The sequence below is a fragment of the Bombina bombina genome, chromosome 7 (genome assembly GCF_027579735.1).
Source record: "Bombina bombina isolate aBomBom1 chromosome 7, aBomBom1.pri, whole genome shotgun sequence".
Taxonomy (NCBI): Eukaryota; Metazoa; Chordata; class Amphibia; order Anura; family Bombinatoridae; genus Bombina; species Bombina bombina.
The window spans coordinates 438,121,685-438,141,794 of record NC_069505.1 but is presented as its reverse complement, the minus strand read 5'-3'; the positions used below and the strand labels follow the sequence as shown (position 1 = coordinate 438,141,794).

The following is a 20,110-nucleotide window of genomic DNA, read 5'->3' as shown; positions in this document are numbered from 1 at the left end:
AGGTAATTGGGTAATTATTTTAACTAGGTAGATATTAAATAGTTAATAACTATTTAATATCTATTATAGCTAGTTAAAATAATTAACAATTTACCTGTAAAATAAATATTAACCCTAACATAGCTACAATGTAATTATTAATTATATTGTAGCTATCTTAGGGTTTATTTTATAGGTAAGTATTTAGATTTAAATAGGAATATTTTAGTTTATAATATGAATTAGATTAATTTAATATAAATTTAGTTAGGGGTGTTAGGGTTAGATAGAGTTAATATAGTTAATATAAATACTATAGTAACTATATTAACCCTAATATAATTAGGGTTAATATAGTTAATATATATAATGTAATAACTATATTAACTATAATATACTTAGGGTTAATATAGATAATATAGCTGGCGGCGGGGTAGGTAGATTAAATTAGGGGTTAATCATTTTAATAGAGATGGCGGCGGTGTAAGGGGCTTACATTAGGGGTTAATAATTTTAATATAGATGGCGGCGGTGTTAGGGGCTCACTTTAGGGGGTTATAGATATAATATAGCTGGCGGCGGGGTACGGGAGCGGCGGTTTATGGGTTAATAACTTTATTAGGTTGCGGCGGGGTACGGGAGCGGCGGTTTAGGGGTTAATAGCTTTTTTATTGTTAGGCTAGTGAGGGGGGATAGCGGATAGAGGGTTAGACATGTCGGGCTATGTTAGGGAGGCGTGTTAGACAGTGCGGGCTATGTTAGGGAGGCGTGTTAGACAGTGCGGGTGTTTTAGACTTTAGTCAGGTTTTATAGGCGCCGGCAGTTTCTAACGTGGCGCAAGTCACTGGCGACGCCAGAAATTTGTACTTGCGCAGATTTCTGGACATCGCTGGTTTGTCAGACTTACGGCACGTTAGCATCTGACGGCGACCTATATGGGATAGCTCGAGTTGCGAGCTGAAACTGCGGGCGACGCCGGTTCCCTCGCTTGCGCCGCAAACTGCGATCTATATCGGACCGCGCCCCATATCTTCAGAAGGATATTAACAAACTTGAATCTGTGCAAAGGAGGGCTACCAAAATGGTACATGGTCTAAAAAATAAAACTTACCAGGATAGGCTCAATTACCTAAATATGTATAGCTTAGAGGAGAGAGGGGAAAGAGGTGATATGATAGCAACTTTCAAGTACGTTAAAGGGCTTAGTAAAACTGAGGCTGTGGGTATTTTACATAAAATGGAAAATTCAAGAACAAGGGGTCACGAGCTCAAGCTAAAGGGTACTAGATTCAGGAGTAATTTGAGGAAGCTTCTTTACAGAGAGAGTGATTGATTTATGGAATAATCTTCCTCAAGAGGTAGTAGCGACAAACACTGTGGGAGACTTTAAAAATGCCTGGGACAAGCATAAGGCTATCCAACATAATAACTAATGCCTGGGACAAGCATAAGGCTATCCTACATAATAACTAATGCCTGGGACAAGCATAAGGCTATCCTACATAATAACTAATGCCTGGGACAAGCATAAGGCTATCCTACATAATAACTAATGCATGGGACAAGCATAAGGCTATCTTACATAATAACTAATGCCTGGGACAAGCATAAGGATATCCTACATAATAACTAATGTCTGGGACAAGCATAAGGCTATCCTACATAATAACTAATGCCTGGGTCAAGCATAAGGCTATCCTACATAATAACTAATGCCTGGGACAAGCATAAGGCTATCCCTACATAATAACTAATGCATGGGACAAGCATAAGGCTATCCTACATAATAACTAATGCATAGGACAAGCATAAGGCTATCCCTACATAATAACTAATGCCTGGGACAAGTATAAGGCTATCCTACATAATAACTAATGCCTGGGACAAGCATACGGCTATCCTACATAATAACTAATGCCTGGGACAAGCATAAGGCTATCCTACATAATAACTAATGCCTGGGACAAGCATAAGGCTATCCTACATAATAACTAATGCCTGGGACAAGCATAAGGCTATCCTACATAATAACTAATCAAAACAACAGGGTAGGTATAAGATACAACGCTCAAATCTCAAATGCTGTTCCCAAAAGGTAATTGTACCTCCTAGCATCAAACCAAAATATAAAAAGAACAAGGGGATATGGGAACGCGCTGTACAAAACAGCATATGAGAGGTAAAGAACTATATAAGGAATGTGGATTACACAAGAGATAATAAAAAAGTTTATATTTGTTTATAATTGTATTACAATAAGCGATGCTGGCATCTGTTACAAAGTAAAATAGTACAATTAAAATAGGATAAGAATCAACATAAAATATAAAACATCAGTGTGTAGTGCTGTAAGTAACTATAAAAATAATAATATGTTGCAAAGTAACACAATGTTAAAATTTAAACAGAGTCAATGTTACCGTCCTTTCACAATCAGGCCAGTGATTAGAGTGTCTAATCCAGCTGTTTATATGAATGCAGGTATGACTTGGAAAATTCCCTCTGCGTTGTTTTTAAAACAGCGAAAAACTTGCAAGAATCTTCTGGCTTGTATCCAATGACTGTGAGTTAAATTTCAAAGACACATTCACAGCCGTATTTGCGGGATGTCTCGTGCTGTGGACCGGTTCCGGTCAGGAGGTCAAAGTGCAGGAGTAATGATAAGCAACGACAGACTTTGTTTCTTTGAAGTAAAAATGAATCAGACTGCTTTTAACAAATGTGGGTCATGGGTGGGAATTACGCATATAGAGTCAATTCATATATTAAAGAGGCTCAATGCACCGCACCTACCGCATATGCAAGTCAAGCAGTTGTATTGCAAGTGAAGTTTGTAACAGTGTCCATATTATTCAGATTCCAGTGCTGGACAGAAGAAAGAAGATCATGGGTATGATGGTATTTCCAGGAAAAAACAACTTTGTGAATTAGAGTTGGTCTCAACCACCTTACCTACTACTTAATTTCACAAGTTATGAGCAAATTTCTACGCGTTTCAGCCTAGTCAGGCCTTTATCAAGATTCTTAATTTATCAAGATTCTACTTAATTTCACAAGTTATAAGCAAATTTCTACGCGTTTCAGCCTAGTCAGGCCTTTATCAAGATTCTTAATTTATCAAGATTCTACTTAATTTCACAAGTTATAAGCAAATTTCTACGCGTTTCAGCCTAGTCAGGCCTTTATCAAGATTCTTGATAAAGGCCTGACTAGGCTGAAACGCGTAGAAATTTGCTCATAACTTGTGAAATTAAGTAGTAGGTAAGGTGGTTGAGATCAACTCTAATTCACAGAGTTGTTTTTTCCTGGAAATACCATCATACCCATGATCTACTTTCTTCTGTCCAGCACTGGAATCTGAATAATATTGACACTGTTACAAACTTCACTTGCAATACAACTGCTTGACTTACATATGCGGTAGGTGCGGTGCATTGAGCCTCTTTAATATATGAATTGACTCTATATGCGTAATTCCCACCCATGACCCACATTTGTTAAAAGCAGTCTGATTCGTTTTTACTTCAAAGAAACAAAGTCTGTCGTTGCTTATCATTACTCCTGCACTTTGACCTCCTGACCGGAACCGGTCCACAGCACGGGACATCCCGCAAATACGGCTGTGAATGTGTCTTTGAAATTTAACTCACAGTCATTGGATACAAGCCAGAAGATTCTTGCAAGTTTTTCGCTGTTTTAAAAACAACGCAGAGGGAATTTTCCAAGTCATACCTGCATTCATATAAACAGCTGGATTAGACACTCTAATCACTGGCCTGATTGTGAAAGGACGGTAACATTGACTCTGTTTAAATTTTAACATTGTGTTACTTTGCAACATATTATTATTATTATTTTTATAGTTACTTACAGCACTACACACTGATGTTTTATATTTTATGTTGATTCTTATCCTATTTTAATTGTACTATTTTACTTTGTAACAGATATCCTACATAATAACTAATGCCTGGGACAAGCATAAAGCTATCCTACATAATAACTAATGCCTGGGACAAGCATAAGGCTATCCTACATAATAACTAATGCCTGAGACAAGCATAATGCTATCCTACATAATAACTAATGCCTGAGACAAGCATAATGCTATCCCTACATAATAACTAATGCCTGGGACAAGCATAAGGCTATCCTACATAATAACTAATGCCTGGGACAAGCATAAAGCTATCCTACATAATAACTAATGCCTGGGACAAGCATAAGGCTATCCTACATAATAACTAATGCCTGAGACAAGCATAATGCTATCCCTACATAATAACTAATGCCTGGGACAAGCATAAGGCTATCCTACATAATAACTAATGCCTGGGACAAGCATAAGGCTATCCTACATAATAACTAATGCCTGGGTCAAGCATAAGGCTATCCTACATAATAACTAATGCCTGAGACAAGCATACGGCTATCCTACATAATAACTAATGCCTGAGACAAGCATACGGCTATCCTACCAACTAGATATGTTTATACTGTTAGGTAATATCGGGCAGACTTGCTGGGCCTATGGTTCTTATCTGCCGTCAATATCTATGTATCTATGTGTCACTAACTTACTATATACAGTACTGGTGGGTTAAATGTTTAAAAAAAATAAAAAATATGTGTCCAATTCACTTTTTTTTTGGGTGGGGGCCTTCTTAGATTCTTGCACCTGGGCCCTGTGGTTTCCAGTTACACCTCTGCCTTTGATTCTTCTGTACATGCCTTGGGGTTGAGTTGCTTGATATTATCTCTTGGAAACAAACACCTAGATTCCGAGTTTTGCGGTAACAGGGGTGCGGTGCTAACGAGCCGTTTTCCCTCACCGATCACTTGCAGACAGCGCTGGTATTACGGGTTTTTACCAACCCAGCGTTAACCGCAAAAACGTGAGCGAAGAGCAAAATTTTGCTCCACATCTCACCTCAATACCAGCGCTGCTTACGGTAGCGGTGAACTGGCTAAACGTGCTTGTGCACGGTTTCCCCATAGGAATCAATGGGGGAGAGCCGGGTGAAAAAAAACGAACACCTGCAAAAAAGCAGCGTAAAGCTCCTAACGCAGCCCCATTGATTCCTATGGGGAAATTAAATTTATGTCTGCACCTAACACCCTAACATGAACCCTGAGTCTAAACACCCCTAATCTTACACTTATTAACCCCTAATCTGCTGCCCCCAACATCGCCGACACCTGCATAATATTATTAACCCCTAATCTGCTGCTCCGGACACCACTGCCGCCTACATTATACTTATGAACCCCTAATCTGCCGCCCCCAACATTGCTGAACCCTAAATTATATTTATGAACCCCCAATCTTCCGCCCCCAATGTCACCACAACCTAACTACATTTATTAACCCCTAATCTGCCGCCCCCAACATCGCCGCCACTATATTAAATGTATTAACCCCTAAACCTAAGTCTAACCCTAAACCTAGCCCCCCTAACTGAAATATAATTTTAATAAATCTAAATAAAATTACTATCATTAACTAAATTATTCCTATTTAAAACTAAATACTTACCTATAAAATAAACCCTAAGATAGCTACAATATAATTAATAGTTACATTGTAGCTAGCTTAGGGTTTATTTTTATTTTAAAGGCAACTTTGTATTTATTTTGACTAGGTACAGTAACTATTTAATAACTACCTAGTTCAAACAAAGACATATTTACCTGTAAAATAAAACCTAACCTATGTTACAATTATACCTAACACTACACTATAATTAAATAAATTCCCTAAAATAACTACAATTAATTACAATTTAAAAAAATTATCTAAAGTAAGAAAAAAACACACTAAATTACAGAAAATAATAAAATAAGAATTTTAAACTAATTACACCTACTCTAATCTCTCTAACAAAATAAAAAAGCCTCCCAAAATAAAAAAAGCCCTACCCTATACTAAATTACAAATAGCCCTTAAAAGGGCCTTTTGCGGGGCATTGCCCCAAAGTAATCAGCTCTTTTACCTGAAAATAAAAAGTACAAATACCCCCCTAACATTAAAACCCACACAACCAACCTTACTCTAAAACCCACCCAATCCCCCCTTAAAAAAAACCTAACACTAACCCCTTGAAGATCACCCTACCGTGAGACGTATTCACCCAACCGGGCAGAAGTGGTCCTCCAGACGGGCAGAAGTCTTCATCCAAGCCGGGCAGAAGAGGTCCTCCAGAGGGGCAGAAGTTTTCATCCAGACGGCATCTTCTATCTTCATCCATCCGGCATGGAGCGGCTCCATCTTCAAGACATCCAACGCGGAGCATCCTCTTCAAATGATTGCCTTTAAATTACGTCATCCAAGATGGCTGATGCAATCAGCCAATAGGATTAAAATTCAATCCTATTGGCTGATCCAATCAGCCAATAGGATTGAGCTGGCATTCTATTGGCTGATTGGATCAGCCAATAGAATGCAAGCTCAATCCTATTGGCTGATTGCATCAGTCAATAGGATATTTCTACCTTAATTCCGATTAACTGATAGAATTCTATCAGCCAATCAGAATTGAAGGGACGCCATCTTGGATGACATCATTTAAAGGAACCTTCATTCTTCAGTCGGCCGTCGTTTGAAGAGTATGCTCCGCGTCAGATGTCTTGAAGATGGAGCCGCTCCGCACCGGATGGATGAAGACTTCTGCCTGTCTGGAGGACCTCTTCTGTCCGGCTTCGATGAAGACTTCTGCCCGGTTGGGTGAAGACGTCTCACGGTAGGGTGATCTTCAAGGGGTTAGTGTTAGGTTTTTTTAAGGGGGGATTGGGTGGGTTTTAGAGTAGGGTTGGTTGTGTGGGTGGTGGGTTTTAATGTTGGGGGGGTATTTGTACTTTTTTTTTACAGGTAAAAGAGCTGATTACTTTGGGGCAATGCCCCGCAAAAGGCCCTTTTAAGGGATATTTGTAATTTAGTGTAGGGTAGGGCTTTTTTTTATTTTGGGGGGCTTTTTTATTTTGTTAGGGGGGTTAGAGTAGGTGTAATTAGTTTATAATTCTTGTAATTATTTTATTATTTTCTGTAATTTAGTGTTTGTTTTTTTTCGTATTTTAGATAATTTTTTTAAATTGTAATTAATTGTATTTAGTTTAGGGAATTTATTTAATTATAGTGTAGTGTTAGGTGTAATTGTAACATAGGTTAGGTTTTATTTTACAGGTAAATTTGTCTTTATTTTAACTAGGTAGTTATTAAATAGTTAATAACTATTTAATAACTATTGTACCTAGTTAAAATAAATACAAAGTTGCCTGTAAAATAAAAATAAACCCTAAGATAGATACAATGTAACTATAAGTTATATTGTAGCTAGCTTAGGGTTTATTTTATAGGTAAGTATTTAGTTTTAAATAGGAATAATTTAGTTAATGATAGCAATTTTATTTAGATTTATAAAAATTATATTTCAGTTGGGGGGGTTAGGTTTAGGGTTAGACTTAGGTTTAGGGGTTAATACATTTAATATAGTGGCGGCGATGTTGGGGGCTGCAGATTAGGGGTTAATAAATGTAGGTAAGTGTCGGTGATGTTAGGGACGGCAGATTAGGGGTTAATAAAATTGAACTAGTGTTTGCAAGGCAGGAGTGCGGCGGTTTAGGGGTTAATATATTTATCATAGTGGCGGCGATGTCCGGTTCGGCAGATTAGGGGTTAAAAAATGTATTTTAGCGTTTGCGATGTGGGAGGGCCTCGGTTTAGGGGTTAATAGGTAGTTTATGGGTGTTAGTGTACTTTTTACCACTTTAGTTAAGAGTTTTATGCTACGGCGTTGTATTGTAGAACTCTTAACTACTGACTTTAAAATGTGGTACCAGTCTTGACAGGAGAGAGTCTACCGCTCATTTTTGGTCAGACTCGTAATACGGGCGCTATGCAAGTCCCATTGAAATATAGGATATGCAATTAACGTAAGTGGATTTGCGGTATTTCCGAGTCTGGCCAAAAAAGTAAGTGGTGAGCCTGTCATTTCAAGACTCGTAATACCAGCGGGCGTTAAAAAGCAGCGATGGGACCTCTCAACGCTGCCTTTTAACCCTAACGCACAACTCGTAATCTAGTCGTAATATTATATTTATATTTATTCCAAAGGGCTCAGCTTTCCTTACTATAGCAAAATGTGATTTTCCAGTTATATAGTTATTACAACTAGATATTTCCAAGGCAAAAGTTTCAGCAAGATCATATTCCCACTCCTTTGCATTGAAGGTTTCCATTCTCACAACAGTATCTATAAAGAAAATGTATGTATGTATATATATATATATATATATATATATACAAAAAAAACATATATACTGTATGTATATAATATATATATGTATATATATATATATATATATATACACTGTGTGCAGAATTATTAGGCAAATGAGTATTTTGACCACATCATCCTCTTTATGCATGTTGTCTTACTCCAAGCTGTATAGGCTCGAAAGCCTGCTACCAATTAAGCATATTAGGTGATGTGCATCTCTGTAATGAGAAGGGGTGTGGTCTAATGACATCAACACCCTATATCAGGTGTGCATAATTATTAGGCAACTTCCTTTCCTTTGGCAAAATGGGTCAAAAGAAGGACTTGACAGGCTCAGAAAGTCAAAAATAGTGAGATATCTTGCAGAGGGATGCAGCACTCTTAAAATTGCAAAGCTTCTGAAGCGTGATCATCGAACAATCAAGCGTTTCATTCAAAATAGTCAACAGGGTCGCAAGAAGCGTGTGGAAAAACCAAGGCGCAAAATAACTGCCCATGAACTGAGAAAAGTCAAGCGTGCAGCTGCCAAGATGCCACTTGCCACCAGTTTGGCCATATTTCAGAGCTGCAACATCACTGGAGTGCCCAAAAGCACAAGGTGTGCAATACTCAGAGACATGGCCAAGGTAAGAAAGGCTGAAAGACGACCACCACTGAAAAAGACTTACAAGCTGAAACGTCAAGACTGGGCCAAGAAATATCTCAAGACTGATTTTTCTAAGGTTTTATGGACTGATGAAATGAGAGTGAGTCTTGATGGGCCAGATGGATGGGCCCGTGGCTGGATTGGTAAAGGGCAGAGAGCTCCAGTCCGACTCAGAAGCCAGCAAGGTGGAGGTGGAGTACTGGTTTGGGCTGGTATCATCAAAGTTGAGCTTGTGGGTCCTTTTCGGGTTGAGGATGGAGTCAATCTCAACTCCCAGTCCTACTGCCAGTTTCTGGAAGACACCTTCTTCAAGCAGTGGTACAGGAAGAAGTCTACATCCTTCAAGAAAAACATGATTTTCATGCAGAACAATGCTCCATCACACGCGTCCAAGTACTCCACAGCGTGGCTGGCAAGAAAGGGTATAAAAGAAGAAAATCTAATGACATGGCCTCCTTGTTCACCTGATCTGAACCCCATTGAGAACCTGTGGTCCATCATCAAATGTGAGATTTACAAGGAGGGAAAACAGTACACCTCTCTGAAAAGTGTCTGGGAGGCTGTGGTTGCTGCTGCACGCAATGTTGATGGTGAACAGATCAAAACACTGACAGAATCCATGGATGGCAGGCTTTTGAGTGTCCTTGCAAAGAAAGGTGGCTATATTGTCACTGATTTGTTTTTGTTTTGTTTTTGAATGTCAGAAATGTATATTTGTGAATGTTGAGATGTTATATTGGTTTCACTGGTAAAAATAAATAATTGAAATGGGTATATATTTGTTTTTTGTTAAGTTGCCTAATAATTATGCACAGTAATAGTCACCTGCACACACAGATATCCCCCTAAAATAGCTATAACTAAAAACAAACTAAAAACTACTTCCAAAACTATTCAGCTTTGATATTAATGAGTTTTTTGGGTTCATTGAGAACATGGTTGTTGTTCAATAATAAAATTAATCCTCAAAAATACAACTTGCCTAATAATTCTGCACTCCCTGTATATATATATACACACACACACAAACATACAATTCAATGTAAACATTAATTTTGCAAATTGGTTAAACACACAGTCTGTCTGTTGAGATGCTCGGTGGCTTTGTGCGAGCGTCACTCCGGATTGGCTCACTGTCTGCATGAATGAGATATTAAAAGAAAGGAGCAGACATAAAGTATTATGTTCAGACCATATTATGCCCCTCTGTAGAAATACACTCCCAGAGCTCAAGATGTTAAGGGCATATTTATAGCAGCTTAGAATTGGTGCAACGCGTTTCGGCATCATCGTCTTCCTCAGGAGCCAGTTACACAATGCTCTTCACACCTTTTTTTGTAGAGTTTACAGAGCAACTCTATGTCCAGGTCATGTGACAGGAACTGCAGTCATCTGTTGCCATGTATGCACCCTTAAAGGGACATTGTACAGTAGATTTTTCTTTGCATAAATGTTTTGTAGATGATCCATTCATATAGCCCATCTGCGAGTGTTTTTGTAACTAGGTATAGTTTTTGCTTATTTTTTAATACCATTGTGCTGAAATTGGGCTTAACTTTTGCACCTACTGCAAAAATGAATAAATTCGAAACCCACATCCATATTAAGCAATTCACTAGACAACTAACTTTAAAAAGACATTTTATAAAAAATCCCATAGAAAGACAAATCAGTCAGACTTCTGGGACACATAATACCATTACACACACTCAATTGAAACCCAAATCTAGGTTTTACCCTTATCAAAGTAAAGGAAGCAATATTGAAGTTTTCGAAAAATCTGTTTTATCTGAAATAGCTAAAATAAATACAGAGGATAAAAGAAAGATCAAATACAATATGACTAAAAAAGAGAGAGAGGTGCTTACACAATTACAAAAAGACAAAACCATTACCATCAAACCGGCAGACAAAGGCGGGGGATTGGTCATTATGGATACAGACAAGTACATTGGGGAAGCAAATCGTTTATTGAACGATACAGATACTTATAAAAAACTCAAATTAAATCCTATGAATAAAATCAACACCAACCTATATAACATTTTAAAAGAGGCCAAACTAAATAATATAATTAACACCAAAGAATTTGATTTTATTTATCAGAAACATCCTAAAATGGCCATGTTCTATTTCTTACCCAAGATTCATAAAGATCTGTCCAATCCCCCAGGGCGCCCCATAATTTCCGGCATATCCTCCATTTGTTCAAATTTATCTTTATATGTAGACACACAACTTCAGAAATACGTCCAAGAATTGCCAACATACCTTAAGGACACTACAGATGTTTTAAATTTACTAGAAAACTTGAAATGGCAAGATAATTTTATTTTAGCAACTAGTGACGTTACTTCATTGTACACTAGTATCCAACACGATAAAGGTATTGCAGCTGTAGATTGGTTCCTAAAAAGTGAAAATAGTACGCAAATGAAACACAAACAGTTCATTCTAAAGAGTATAAAATTTATACTGGAAAATAATGTCTTTGCATTTAACGATAATTTATACCTTCAGCTGCAGGGTACTGCTATGGGCACAAGGTTTGCTCCCAGCTATGCAAATTTATTCATGGGTAAATGGGAACACCATTTTGCCCATGAGCATGAGCTGGGGGCAAACCTTGTGCTATTCAAAAGATACATTGATAATATTTTAATAGTGTGGAAGGGGAGCGAAGACAGTCTTATAACCTTTTTTGAAGACATGAATCAAAACAATCTCAATTTGAAATTCACATACACAATAAGCAAGCAACAAATAACATTTTTAGACCTAGATATTTACATAGAACAAGGAGAACTAGCAATGAAAAATCATTTTAAGACAACAGATGCTAATAATTACATTCCAACACACAGTTGTCATTTAAAAATGTGGATAGATAACACCCCTAAGGGTCAATTTCTTCGAATTAGACGAAATTGCTCGAAAATCTCTGATTTTGATACACAAGTGAAACAGGCCCATTTATCAAAGGGCTTGCGGACCTGATCCGACACTGCGGATCAGGTCCGCAAGACCTCGCTAAATGCGGAGAGCAATACGCTCTCCGCATTTAACATTGCACCAGCAGCTCACAAGAGCTGCTGGTGCAACGCCGCCCCCTGCTGACTCGCGGCCAATCGGCCGCCAGCAGGGAGCTGTCAATCAACCCGATCGTATTTGATCGGGTTGATGTCCGGCGATTCCTGTCCGCCTGTTCAGAGCAGGCGGACAGGGTTATGGAGCAGCGGTCTTTAGACCGCTGCTTCATAAGTTGTGTTTGTGGCGAGTCTGAAGACTCGCCAGAAACACGGCCCTTCAAGCTCCGTACGGAGCTTGATAAATGGGCCTGATAGTCTTATAAAATCGATTCTTAGAAAAAGGCTATAATCATGAAACTTTAAAAGAGGACATCACCAAAATTAGAAATTTAGATAGAAAGAACATACTCACTAAAAAACAAAGGGGAGATAATAAGACCGGTGAAACCCTAAAATACCGCTAGTCACGAACTATAGTTGTCACCACAAACATCTACCCAAAATTTTAAACAAACACTGGCATTTGATCAAATCAGACCCGATTTTAGGGAACAGTATTTCAGAATATCCTAGTATTGTTTTTAGAAAAGCAAGCAACATTAAGAACATTCTCGCACCTAGTGATTTTAAGAAAAAAATGAACAGAACAAAAGATAAAGATTTGACTGGAAATAAATTACAGGGTTACTACCTCTGTTATAGCTGTAAAGCCTGCCAACACAGCACAAAATGTAAGGAGTACAAATCCACAAACACAGGCAAGAAATACAAAATAAGAGAGACCATCAGATGTGGTGATAAAGGGATCATATATTTGATCCAGTGTACTTGTGGGAAACAATATTTGGGAGAGACCTCTAGAGTTCTGAGAACAAGAATTAGAGAACATCTAAACTTAATCAAAAAAGGAGATCAAGACACTAGGTTGTATGAACATTTTAAGACAGTACACCACAATAATGTAAATGACCTCAAATATTGGGGCATCTGTCGAATCAATAAACCATGGAGAGGAGGAGATTTCGATAAACTGCTCCTTAGAAAAGAAGCAGAATTGATCTTTGAGCTCGAAACTCTGTACCCTCAAGGATTAAACTCAGAATTGGATTTACACCCATTCATTTTAGAGTAATGACCACCTCTTCCAGCACATCTATCCCTCCTAAGTAATAAATCAGATATCAGAAACCAAAACCCATTTTATATCCAACCGATACTGATTTCCATATCAGGACCCTTTCTAGTGTATAGCCATGTCCCCCCCCCCCCCCTTTTTTTTTTTTCTTTTTTTTTTATCATATTTTAGAATATACTATGTAGATTTTCAAGTTGGTAATTCATTAGATGTGTGTAATAACATAAAAGATTGATTTAGCTTTACTATAGTAAAATAGATCGCCTGATAGATATAAACAGGTTTAATTTCTAAAACCCATATAAAGGAACATATATGGATATATGCCAATACTAGTTTAGTTTAACTGAGAGTAATGAAACACTCATTTGATATGTATTTACAAACATAGACAATATCGGTTTAACAACTCTGTTGTATAATTTTTGTCCTTGGAGTTCTTACATATAATAAAATATTAATAAGAGATATTTCACTAATTCTCAACTAAGCATTTCCAAAAAAACCCATTCAAGAGTATCATTTTTAATTTTTAGGTACTGTTTATGCACGTTTCTATGCATCATATTTTAAGAAATCTGTATATATTATTATTTATTATTTATTGTTTTTTGATATTAACCACATAGCTTTTCATGCAATACATGTTTTAAATGTAATGCATGTTCTACACTTTGTGCTAACATTACAAATTGTGAAGATATGACAGCTTAGAATTAAGGGATTTGACCATCAAAATATTCCACCTTTTAAAAATACACCTTAAAATAAATGTCATGAAAATTGATAAACCAATCACAGACGAAGCATACGTATATAAGGAAGTTTAAAATATGTCTGAACCATCTTGATAAAGCCATGGTACATGGCGAAACGCATTGAAGGAGTCAGACAACAAACTACAAGGTGTTAATATAACACGATTGCCAAGGATTGAGAGAGATTGTCCGGAACTATTTTCGCCTCTCTCCTACATACTCTGCGCAGAGTTTTTCGTTCCAGCCGGATCTACTTCCAAGAGGATCAGTAATACCGCCAGCTGTTAGGAGCCGCTCCAGACACCTGTGCCTGACCCCAGCGGACATTTCATACTACAAAGTGAGACAGGTAGGCACTGTAGAGGTGTTGTGGCCCTACAGCTAGGTTACTTTTGTCACTCGTTAAAAGACTAAAATCCTAGAAGATACCTCGATACCACTCTAGTGTTGAATTAACCACTTTATAAAACAAACGGATCTGTCTGATGATTGGACAACCGTCAATACATAAATGGAACTTTGTTTGAAGGTTTATATATTCAAAGGAATGAACATTTAGGTGGATATAAATTGACTTTATTGTAAATTTAGTCGTTAAAGATCTAAAGACACATTTACTAAAATCTAACGACGCATATAAGAATTCAAAGTTCTAAGCAGAACCAATCCCTTATCCTACCTCTTGATGCACGAAGTATAATTTTCTGCTGTACCCAATTTTATCTTGTTACTTTTAAATTGCCAGATATCCATAAACAGATGTTTAACATTTTTTGCATAACTATATGTATATGACCGGTCATAAATTAAAGTCAAATTTATTGTGTGTTATGTATGCATATTTTAAACATATTTTTCAGTATTAAAATATATAAATTGTTATATTCATACCAAAGTCAAATTGTGTTTTGTGTCCACTTTATCTGGTATAACATATAGAAGAATATAATCCCTCTCTCTTTTTTTAGCATTTATATTATTTTACATATACCATCAAGATGGTTTATAACTATTAGATTTAATCCCCGTAGCTGCTAGCGCACATACACATATTCTCTTTATTTTTTCACTACATTTTCAATATATCTGTTTTATGGGAACAGATTAGTGTATGTACAGGGGATAGATTTGCGCACCTTATACCTACTCTTTTAGCATAATTATACTGGATGTTTAAATCATTATCTGTGCATATTCTTCTTTATAGTAGTGTCTATTATATGCAGTTATATGGCAATTGGTGTATACTGTACCTTTAAAGGGACATTCCAGACAAAATATAAATGTACATATATTAATTACATCTTTAAATAGAATATATATTGCAATATAAATGTATTGGCAAAAATGCTTCTAGTAATAGTTATTACTGTTTTAGTGTTAACATTTTACTCTGCACGTGCATGTGAAGCATAGCTAGGTATTCTCAGTGCACCAGCATTTAAATACTGCAGTTGTTCAGAGAGCCAGTGGGGCTTGTATTATGTCAGCAAATAACAAATTGAGTCAATACCAGATGGTACAAGCACCTGGGCTCACTGAGCAAGTGCTGTGTTTAAAATGCTGGTGCACGGTGCATACTTAAATACACTTTTCAAACAGTTATAGCTTTTATTAGAAGCATTTTTGATAATGCATGTAGATTACAAAATTGCTTCTGTTTAATAGCAAAATGCACCCATGTGGTTTCCAATTTTGGCTGGAATAAGCCAGTGAGCCGTGCAAGTCTAATGTAATGGGGGGCACCACACGCCCCTGTATTAGATCAGCATCTGGTTCTCCCTCCAGTTGTGCGCCTCATTGGTGTGAGCATGTGATCTGAAGACCTCTCTTTTCTCCTGCAGGACGACGCGTTTGTCTGGGGGAGCAGTTAGCCCGGATGGAGCTTTTCCTGTTTTTCACGTCTCTCATGCAAAATCTGAAGTTTGAGGTCCCCAGTAATCAGCCACAGCCTCGAGAGGACCCCTTGTACGCGTTTACCCTCAGCCCGTACCCTTATGAAATGTGTGCATTGCCTAGAGCAGGTCCACTCAGCTAGTGACCCAACGCCACACCAGCGCAGTGACAAACCGCGAGAATTGTGCCTTTGTGTCACTGCACAATGTGTTCTGCTTTTGTCTCATGCTGGCTACAAACAGAATTAAACCAAATTAAACATACTAATATGGAAACACACAAATATACGTAAGTGCACAAGAAAGATGCAGAGGTGTCCAAACCTTTTGTATGGAGGGCTGGGATTGGCTGGGGACACAGTACGTTATACTCACACATTAAAGATCATTCTCAGAATAAAATGACTTTATAGTCAGATTTAAGAGATGAGTTGCTATTGTCTAATACAAGCTTCTATATGAATCACAAGTGCATAATTACCTAATGACAAGTCAAGAGCACATTACTGATGCCGGATGTGCTCTTGACTCAGTGCTACTGGGGGCCACATAAAAGGGTTGGATGTGGCCCCTGGGGTGTAGTTTGTTCTGTGTTAGTGAAAGAGGTTTAAATGTATATTGGTTTATGTTTTTATAACTCTTATGTTCATATACAGACAACTTTTTATGTTTGTGGGTTGTCACGGTCGCCAAAAGAGATGTGTGAGCTTTGCTCTCCAGCCAGTAAATCAGTTATGCACAAACCTTCATTTCCTGTTTCAAAGTCAAAATAATCAGCTTTAAAAGGGAAACAAAAAATAAATGCTAGATAGAATGATGCAATCAAAGAAAAGATTAGTCTGAGAATAACATGTAGATGTAGTTAATAAAGTTTCATTAGCTGTTTATTGACAAATAAGTGTAAAGTTTTAGTGCCTATAAAACAATGGGAGCTGCCATGTTGTAACTTAGGTTACCTTCTCTGCTGTGGCCAATTAGGGACAGTTATAAATAGGTCACTAGAGTGTGGAATATAACATAACATATATATATATATATAATTAATCATTTTATATGACCATCTCAAAGTGTTTAATGTCCCTTTAAAATATATATATATATATTAATAATATAGTGTGCCATGTTTAGAGAAAAAAAATGTGTTCCTATGTGTGAGAGACTGTCCCTTTAACTAGCGGAACAAATTCTATAGTATCACGAGGACTTGCTGTGATGCCAAACACCCTTGAACTTTGAAGTGTTTATGTTACTGCTCAATAAGCACTATCTCTCTGGGTAACATCATGTGCGATCAGCATGATACGTGAGAGGGAGAGTCTAACTTATTAACCAGACCTGACATCCTGTAGCATCAGTCTGTGTTTCAGAAGATCTTACACAGCCCAAAAAAGAAAAATAACCTACACCCCTCACCCTTTACTGCCTCTCGCCCTTTGTGCTGGATAGCTCACTAGTTTACTGCCTCTCGCCCTTTGTGCTGGATAGCTCACTAGTTTACTGCACCTAGCCCTTTAAGCAGGGCACTGCGATAGTCTACTACCTCTCGCCCTTTGAGCAGGGTACTGAGCTGGTCTACTGCCCTTTGAGCAGGGTACTGAGCTGGTCTACTGCCCTTTGAGCAGGGTACTGAGCTGGTCTACTGCCCTTTGAGCAGGGTACTGAGCTGGTCTACTGCCCTTTGAGCAGGGTACTGAGCTGGTCTGCTGCCCTTTGAGCAGGGTACTGAGCTGATCTACTGCCCTTTGAGCAGGGTACTGAGCTGATCTACTGCCCTTTGAGCAAGGTACTGAGCTGGTCTACTGCCCTTTGAGCAGGGTACTGAGCTGGTCTGCTGCCCTTTGAGCAGGGTACTGAGCTGGTCTGCTGCCCTTTGAGCAGGGTACTGAGCTGGTCTACTGCCCTTTGAGCAGGGTACTGAGCTGGTCTACTGCCCTTTGAGCAGGGTACTGAGCTGGTCTACTGCCCTTTGAGCAGGGTACTGAGCTGGTCTACTGCCCTTTGAGCAGGGTACTGAGCTGGTCTACTGCCCTTTGAGCAGGATACTGAGCTGATCTACTGCCCTTTGAGCAGGGTACTGAGCTGGTCTACTGCCCTTTGAGCAGGGTACTGAGCTTGTCGACTGCCCTTTGAGCAGGGTACTGAGCTGGTCGACTGCCCTTTGAGCAGGGTACTGAGCTGGTCGACTACCCTTTGAGCAGGGTACTGAGCTGATCTACTGCCCTTTGAGCAGGGTACTGAGCTGGTCTATAAAGTGAAAGTAAGTTGACGCCGCTCCAGCAAGAGGGCGTGAGACAAAAAGATACTACTAGTAAGGATCTTCAAAGCGGACTAAGAAAATACCTCCCACAATGACGAGGTGTGTACTGGAAATGCACTTGTTTGAAGGGTGTAAGCCTAGATGGAGCTGAGCAGGCTCATAGTATCAAAGGAAAAACGGAAAGGCAGCACTCCAATGTACCATAATAAAACAAAGTTCCTTTATTGATCCAAAAGTTAAAACAAATTCACACACAGTGATATCATGGTAGTAGGAGGCGGGCTCCTGACATGTTTTGTGCCGTGCGGCACTTAATCATAGGATATCCCAGCACCTGTACAGCACACCATTTAAAGCTCACTGAAACCAATCAGCTAACTGAGCTGGTCTACTGCCCTTTGAGCAGGGTACTGAGCTGGTCTACTGCCCCTCGCCCTTTGAGCAGGGTACTGAGCTGGTCTACTGCCCCTCGCCCTTTCAGCAGGGTACTGCGCTAATCTACTGCCCCTTGCCCTTTGAGCAGGGTACTGAGCTGGTCTACTGCCCCTTGCCCTTTGAGCAGGGTACTGAGCTGGTCTACTGCCCCTCGCCCTTTCAGCAGAGTACTGCGCTAATCTACTGCCCCTCGCCCTTTGAGCAGGGTACTGTGCTAATCTACTGCCCCCTCTCCCTTTGAGCAGGGTACTGAGCTGGTCTACTGCCCCTCGCCCTTTGAGCAGAGTACTGAGCTGGTCTACTGCCCCTCACCCTTTGAGCAGGGTACTGAGCTGGTCTACTGCCCCTCGCCCTTTGAGCAGGGTACTGTGCTGATCTACTGTCCCTCTCCCTTTGAGCAGGGTACTGTGCTGATCTACTGTCCCTCTCCCTTTGAGCAGGGTACTGAGCTGGACTACTTCCCTTTCAGCAGGGTACTGAGCTGGTCTACTGCCCCTCACCCTTTCAGCAGGGTACTGAGCTGGACTACTTCCCTTTCAGCAGGGTACTGAGCTGGTCTACTGCCCCTCACCCTTTCAGCAGGGTACTGCGCTAGTCTACTACCTCTCGCCCTTTGAGCAGGGTACTGTGCTAGTCCACTACCTCTCGCCCTTTGAGCATGGTACTTTGCTAGTCTACTACCTCTTGCCCTTTGAGCAGGGTACTGTGCTAGTCTACTACCTCTCGCCCTTTGAGCAGGGTACTGAGCTGGTCTACTGCCCCTTGGCCTTTCAGCAGGGTACTGAGCTGGTCTACTGCCCCTCGCCCTTTCAGCAGGATACTGCGCTAATCTACTGCCCCTCGCCCTTTGAGCAGGGTACTGAGCTGGTCTACTGCCCCTTGCCCTTTGAGCAGGGTACTGTGCTAGTCTACTACCTCTCGCCCTTTGAGCAGGGTACTGTGCTAGTCTACTACCTCTCGCCCTTTGAGCAGGGTACTGTGCTAGTCTACTACCTCTCGCCCTTTGAGCAGGGTACTGTGTTAGTCTACTACCTCTCGCCCTTTGAGCAGGGTACTGTGCTAGTCTGCTACCTCTCGCCCTTTGAGCAGGGTACTGTGCTAGTCTACTACCTCTCGCCCTTTGAGCAGGGTACTGAGCTGGTCTACTGCCCCTTGCCCTTTGAGCAGGGTACTGTGCTAGTCTGCTACCTCTCGCCCTTTGAGCAGGGTACTGTGCTAGTCTGCTACCTCTTGCCCTTTGAGCAGGGTACTGTGCTAGTCTGCTACCTCTCGCCCTTTGAGCAGGGTACTGTGCTAGTCTACTACCTCTCGCCCTTTGAGCAGGGTACTGTGCTAGTCTACTACCTCTCGCCCTTTGAGCAGGGTACTGCGCTAGTCTACTACCTCTTGCCCTTTGAGCAGGGTACTGTGCTAGTCTGCTACCTCTTGCCCTTTGAGCAGGGTACTGTGCTAGTCTACTACCTCTTGCCCTTTGAGCAGGGTACTGTGCTAGTCTACTACCTCTTGCCCTTTGAGCAGGGTACTGTGCTAGTCTACTACCTCTTGCCCTTTGAGCAGGGTACTGTGCTAGTCTACTACCTCTTGCCCTTTGAGCAGGGTACTGTGCTAGTCTACTACCTCTTGCCCTTTGAGAAGGGCACCGCTGAGTTATACATGAAGAACATCTACAGAACAGCAGCCAATTAAAAGAAACCACAAAG

The 20,110-nt window shown here is 39.8% G+C and overlaps 1 protein-coding gene across 1 annotated transcript in view; it reads left to right on the top strand.

Moving 5' to 3' along the window:
* Nucleotides 1-16,141, top strand: part of LOC128666644 (cytochrome P450 2D15) — a 236,422-nt gene extending 220,281 nt beyond the window's left edge. The window contains exon 10 of the mRNA XM_053721351.1: nt 15,668-16,141. Within this exon, the coding sequence (XP_053577326.1) occupies nt 15,668-15,861 (194 nt within the window). The 3' untranslated portion in view covers nt 15,862-16,141. The remainder of the gene's footprint in view (nt 1-15,667) is intronic.
* The last annotated feature ends 3,969 nt before the right edge of the window (nt 16,142-20,110 follow it).